The sequence below is a fragment of the Gekko japonicus genome, unplaced genomic scaffold (assembly GCF_001447785.1).
Source record: "Gekko japonicus isolate JY-2015 unplaced genomic scaffold, Gekko_japonicus_V1.1 scaffold5562, whole genome shotgun sequence".
NCBI lineage: Eukaryota > Metazoa > Chordata > Lepidosauria > Squamata > Gekkonidae > Gekko > Gekko japonicus.
Genome location: NW_015176149.1, coordinates 23,957 through 29,757, shown reverse-complemented (window position 1 = coordinate 29,757; position 5,801 = coordinate 23,957). Strand labels below are relative to the sequence as shown.

The 5,801-nt window shown below is 49.5% G+C and overlaps 1 protein-coding gene across 1 annotated transcript in view; it reads right to left on the bottom strand.

The window, feature by feature from the left end:
• The window catches only part of USP2 (ubiquitin specific peptidase 2), a gene marked incomplete at its 5' end in the record, with an annotated part of 31,663 nt that overhangs the window by 11,403 nt on the left and 14,459 nt on the right, over positions 1-5,801 (bottom strand). Inside the window, 2 exons of the mRNA XM_015426793.1 lie at positions 3,065-3,148; positions 4,677-4,787. Of these exons, the coding sequence (XP_015282279.1) occupies positions 3,065-3,148; positions 4,677-4,787 (195 nt within the window). The remainder of the gene's footprint in view (positions 1-3,064; positions 3,149-4,676; positions 4,788-5,801) is intronic.

The following is a 5,801-nucleotide window of genomic DNA, read 5'->3' as shown; positions in this document are numbered from 1 at the left end:
GGTCGCCACAGCAAATTGACACTGAGTGTCCAAGGCCGGGGCACCCGCCCAGAGCCTCTTTCTAGAGGCCGTTGTATTTATTTCCACAACGGGCCTTTCCCCTAGTTTAACAATAATAAAGTGCTCAATGATGTTACCAATTTAGTCAAATCAAGATGGTGACCTATAGATGTACCCAAAAAGCCCGCTTCAACGACACCGATCCATTGCAGTACTGTAGCGAGATCTTTATACGGGGCCAACCCATCACCCCGTCGTTACTACAAGATAGTTGGTGGTGGTGGCAGTGGTGGCTCCTAATTAAGAGCCTGGCGGAAGAGCTCCGTCTTGCAGGCCCTGCAGAACTGTGAGAGCTCCCGCAGGGCCCTGATCTCCTCTGGGAGCTCGTTCCACCAGGTAGGAGCCGCCACTGAAAAGGCCTTGGCCCTGGTTGCCACAAGCCTGGCCTCCCTGGGACCTGGGATCACTAAGCGATGTTGGCCCCCCAACCGTAGTGCTCTCGTGGGTATGTATTATCAACAACAACAACAACAACAACAACAATAATAATATCGCCCTATCCACACTTGCACCAGGTTCTGGGTGATGTACGGTATGACATAAGTCTTAGGAACAGTACTACAACATGACATTAAGTCTTAGAAACAATATAAAACCATCAAATCTCATAAGATTAATAAAATTAAAACCAATTTTAAACAAATTCAAATTCAAGATGGTGTCACTAGGATCTATACAATTGAAAAACTGTAGTTCTGAAAGATCTTTGGTCACTTCCGAAGTTTATTTATTTTATTTATTTATTTTTGTATTTATACCCCACCCTCCCCTCGAATGGGCTCAGGGCGGCTTACAAGAGGGCAAAATATGCCCATACTTAAAAACAGGGTAAAAACAATAAAACCAACTATTACAAATAAAGTGCTCAAATTTAAACAAGATGGTCATTCATTAGAGGTAGGTGGTTTTTCATGGAGGTAGGTAGGGTCAAGTAGATGTTAAACAGTAGATGTTAAACTTTTTGGTTTGTTGGAACCATGTTGGAAAACCGTTGCTGTCCCTAACCAAAAGCCTGGTGGAACATCTCCGTCTTACAGGCCCTGTGGAACTGCATAAGGTCCTGCAGGGCTCTGACAGTATCAGGCAAAGAGTTCCACCAGGTCGGAGCCAGGACCGAAAAGGCCCTGAGCAGGAACAGACAGACCTCTTTGGGGCTAGGGATCACCAGTAAGTTGTTATCTGCGGAGTGTAATGCTCTCCTGGGGGACCAATGTTCCCTCTAAGCTGTGGAGTCTTGTGAGCAAAAATTCTACTTTGTGAACTACTGGCATTCAAGCTGTGAGCGAGCAATCTGACTACTGCGTAAGTTAGTCTGCTCTGGAGCCCTCCTCCCAGAGCTTAGACAAAAACATGTGAGCTGGAGGCTAAAAAACTCTGAGCTAGCTCACACTCACTCAGCTTAGAGGGAACACTGCTGGCGACATAATGGAGGAGACGGTCCCGCAGTTACCAACCCCCTTTTCCCGTAAGCAGCAGCAACAACCGAGCCTCGGACCTACACCAGGGATGGTCACTGGCAGCCCTCAGGCCGACTCCATCCCAGAAAGCAATTATAGCTGGGTGCTGGTGGGCCTACCAACTTATCTTTCTCCCCATATCAAATAATGGCAACCCTCTACTCTGGGGTCATTTCGTAGAAAAAGAGGTGCAGGAGCTCATTAGCATAACTCATTAGCATAACTTATTTGCATATGCCACACCCCCTGACATCACTGGAAGTGTGTCAGAAGGCCACACCCACCACTCAGGCTCCACTGGACTGTTTTGGACGGCTAGCTATTGGGGGGGGGGAACGTGCAGATCTGTCCTCGCAGAGGAGAGAGAGCTTGTACCTGAATAAAACTTGGTCTTAAAGGTGCCACTGGACTGTTTTGGACCAGGGCCCCGGGGGGGGGGGCTCTGCAACTCACCTGGCTGCTTCTTGCTCTGACTGAGGGCTGCTGGGAGCAGGGGGTGGGGCTTGTTGCATGTGCCCGCCCCCTAGGCTCTTTACTGCTGGAGCTCCGCTCCTGTGCGCTCCTGCAGGAAATAGCCCCTGCCTCTACTGATCCGTCGCTTTCTGTACATTCGAGTTCGGTAGCACCGTAGAAACCAACAAGGGGTGTCAACTTCTGAGAGTCAAAGCTTCCTGATACCCCAAAGCTTGTACCCCTCCTGATCCTGTTGGTCTCTAAGGCGCTCCTGAACTCCAATCTAGCTGTTCTACTGCAGGCCAAGATGGCTCCCCTCTGAAACATCGGTCCACGTCTCTCGAGTTCCATTTTGAACCTGAGACTCATCTCCAAAGGCATCTGGCTTCTAAAGGCTGCAGCGACGTCCTCGACTGGTTTAATGACTCAGAAGCGGCCCCTTCTCTGCGCATGGCCCCTCCCGGGAAGGAACCCTTCAAAGACCTCTTAACTCCTTCAGGTACCTCCCTGTCTTGGCCTCTGAAACTCAAGGCCCCCTCAAACTGGTCTGTGACACCTACACTCAGCCTGAGATGAGCGCATCAAGAGCTTATTGCCCACAAAGTGTCCGTCTTCTGCCTGCATTTGCCAGTAACCACATCAGAGGTCTGTTGTGCAAAAGAGCATTTAACTCGTGCCCTCGGAGTTCCATTGAAAGTGGAGCTCTTGTCTTACAAACGTAAGAACATAACATAAGAACACAAGAGAAGCCAATGTTGGATCAGGCCAATGGCCTATCTAGTCCAACGCTCTGTTACGCAGTGGCCAAAAATACCAGTTTGCCATCAGGAGGTCCACCAGTGGGGACCTCCATAGTGAACACTATGGTTCACATCCTGTCTTGATCAGAGCACCGACAATACACCAATGCAGAGCTTAAATTACTGCACGGTTCCCGATCTCCTCTGCTTAAGATCTTCCTGATGCCAATAACCCCTTATCTATACCTGGGGGGTGATTCCTGACTCCAAGTATGTGGTGGGTCTCCAGGGACATACCCTATTGCCCCCCCCCACCGCCAACCATCCAAAACCACCTTCCTATTGTTGCCGTGCCTTCCTGGTGGGCACTCACCCCCGATCCGGCTGTCTTCTCTGTCCAGGTATTTCATCCACATTTGCCTCCCTTTTTCATCATCGCTGCAAGAAACAGAGAAGTCGGAAGAAGATCAGAAGCTGAACCCCTCAGCCCTTTCCAGGACCGTCGGGCATGCCTGATTCTTATTTCTCAGCCTAACTGATTTCTATCTCCCCTCCCTCTTGGATGGCTGCTGAAGACGCTGACAAAATCAATATGCTGTTCTACAATAAAACTTAGCAGCAGAGAACAACAGCTCTTTAAGTTCTAATCTGCACTGTTTACCTGAAAGGAAGACTGTGGCTGATTTCGCACTAGAGCTGCCTCGATGTTGCACCGCCGTTTGCCCCGATACTATTGGTCTATTTCACACCCAAAGCTGCGGGGCTGCATTTTGACTCGTGGCTTCACCCGATTTCCCCCGCCATTTCGTGATCCCGTTTTGAGGATCACGAAACTGCGGAGGAAATCAGGCGAAGCCGTGGGTCAAATGCAGCCCCACGGCTTCGGGTGTGAAATTGACCAATAGTATCAGGGCAAACGGCGGCGCAACATCAAGGCAGCTCTAATGCGAAATCAGCCTAGATTTCTCCCCAGAAGTGCCATCAAGAAAAAAAGGGGATTGTCTCAAATTCATGTACAAGTTACAGGTATGTATGGCAATAAAAAAAACCTTTGGGTATAACATGGGGGGGGGGGTTTCTTCCCTTCTGTTCCTTGCTACAGAGGTAGATGCTCTTGCAGCATGTCTACACTATTGATTTATATTGGTTTTTATGACTTTAACTGTCACGGTTCCCTCCCCCCGCCAAGAAACCTGGGAACTGGAATTTGGCACAGTCCTAAGAATTCTTGGTTAGAAGGCCTTCTTCTATCTCCCACAAAACTACAATTCCCAAGATTCCTTGGGAAGAATGTCAAGCAAATTTAAGTCTGTGGTGCGGCTCTCCTTGAACCTGTCTCCTTGCAAGAAAGATGAGCATCTTATTCAACATGAGAACCACTCTACCAGACATGATAGGACACAGGGGTTACAAATACAAACATTCTCAGCAAAGAGTGCAATGGAGCAGAATCATATAAGTCCAAACTATACCATAGAATGTGGATCAATAAACCCACAAAACGGATGTAGGGGACAGACAGGGGCAATTTCTCTACAAACCTGAAGGAAATTCCAGGTTTGCAGGAAAATGCGAAATCTTTAAAAAAGAGAAAAAAAAGGCACAACCGGACCACTGTCAACTGGCCTTGATAAGGCCAGCAGATGGCAGGCACCGCACAACCCAGCCAGAAGTTTCCCGGGAGAGGCTGCAAGGGGGAGGGAAGGAGGGAAAACTAAAGATGGAGGAAGCAAATAAAGGTAGGTTGGCTGGTGGGTGGGAAGGAGAGAGGGAAGCAGGCAAAGGGGAGAGGCTACGGGGGCTGCCAGGGAAGGGAAACAGGAAATAGTGGGGGAGAGGATGGAGGAGAAAACGAGATGCCCTCCCGCCGCAAGTCCTTGTGGGTGCCCTGCTTGCCAGGACCTAATCCAACGCCTTTCCCCTTGGCCTGCTCTTCCCTGGTTTGCCACATTCCACCACAACTCACGGGAGATGGTCCAGATTGTCGCTGCTGGCCTTGGGGCGCACCAAGACCCGGTTCACTTCGCTGTGGAGCCCGTCGAGGAGGAACCGCAAGAATTCCTGAGCATCTTGCTGGCTGCAAAGAGAGAAAAGGCCGGTGTTATTATCCCTATCTCTCCTGAGAGCAAATCAGGTTCCACCAATGGGTTCAGGGGGCTCTATGCTGTAAGGCAGCCAATAATGTGCATGAGGATCCAGCGCCTCTCTGCAACTCTTATAGTAGCCACCCATTTGCCACCACTCCAGGACCAAACGTGCTTGACGTAACAGCCACACAGAATAAACATCAGAAACACACCTTTTTATTGAAAAAATATGCAAATTTGCTTTTTATTAACATTCAATTAGACTGTGTGAAAGAGCCACATGCGGCTACCGAACTGCAGTTTGGCCACCCCTGCTCAAGGGCTACATTTTCTTGCGTCTTCCCTGCGTCCACGATGAGGCTTTTCAATCAAACACACGCGGCAAGTTCCATGCTCAGAGCTCAGTTCCCAGATGCATGGGAGCTTGATTTCGATCAGGATCACCGTGTACAAGGGGGATTGAAGCTTCCCCCCCCATTATATCACATATGAACGCATGAATTCATGAAAGCTGCCTTATACGGAACCAGACCATCGGTCCATCAAGGTCAGTATTGTCTACTCAGACTGGTGGTGGCTCCCTGGGGTCTCAGGTGGAGGTCTTTCACCTCACCTGCTCTCTGGTCCTTTCCACTGGACTGAACCCGGGACCTTCTGCATGTCAAGCAGATGCTCTACCGCTGAGTCGTGGGCCTTGCCCATTTTCCTGACCTACATAGCCCCAAGAAGCCACTATCTGCCCCACTGGAGAAGCTTACCACCAACTTGTGGAGTTAATAGAAGCACAGGGCAGTTTTAAGCTGTGCCGGGGAGGAAGAATTAACCCTCCTCTCCCCAATACCAATCAGGGCTGCTTGCAGTTGTAATTTAGCTTTAAAGTCCCTGGGAAGATCCAAACATGGAACACTAAGACATGGATTAACCCTTCAGCCCTGGTGTACACACACCTGGTGTGTGTGTGTGTGTGTGTGAGAAAGAGAGAGAGAGAGAGAGAGAGACAGAGA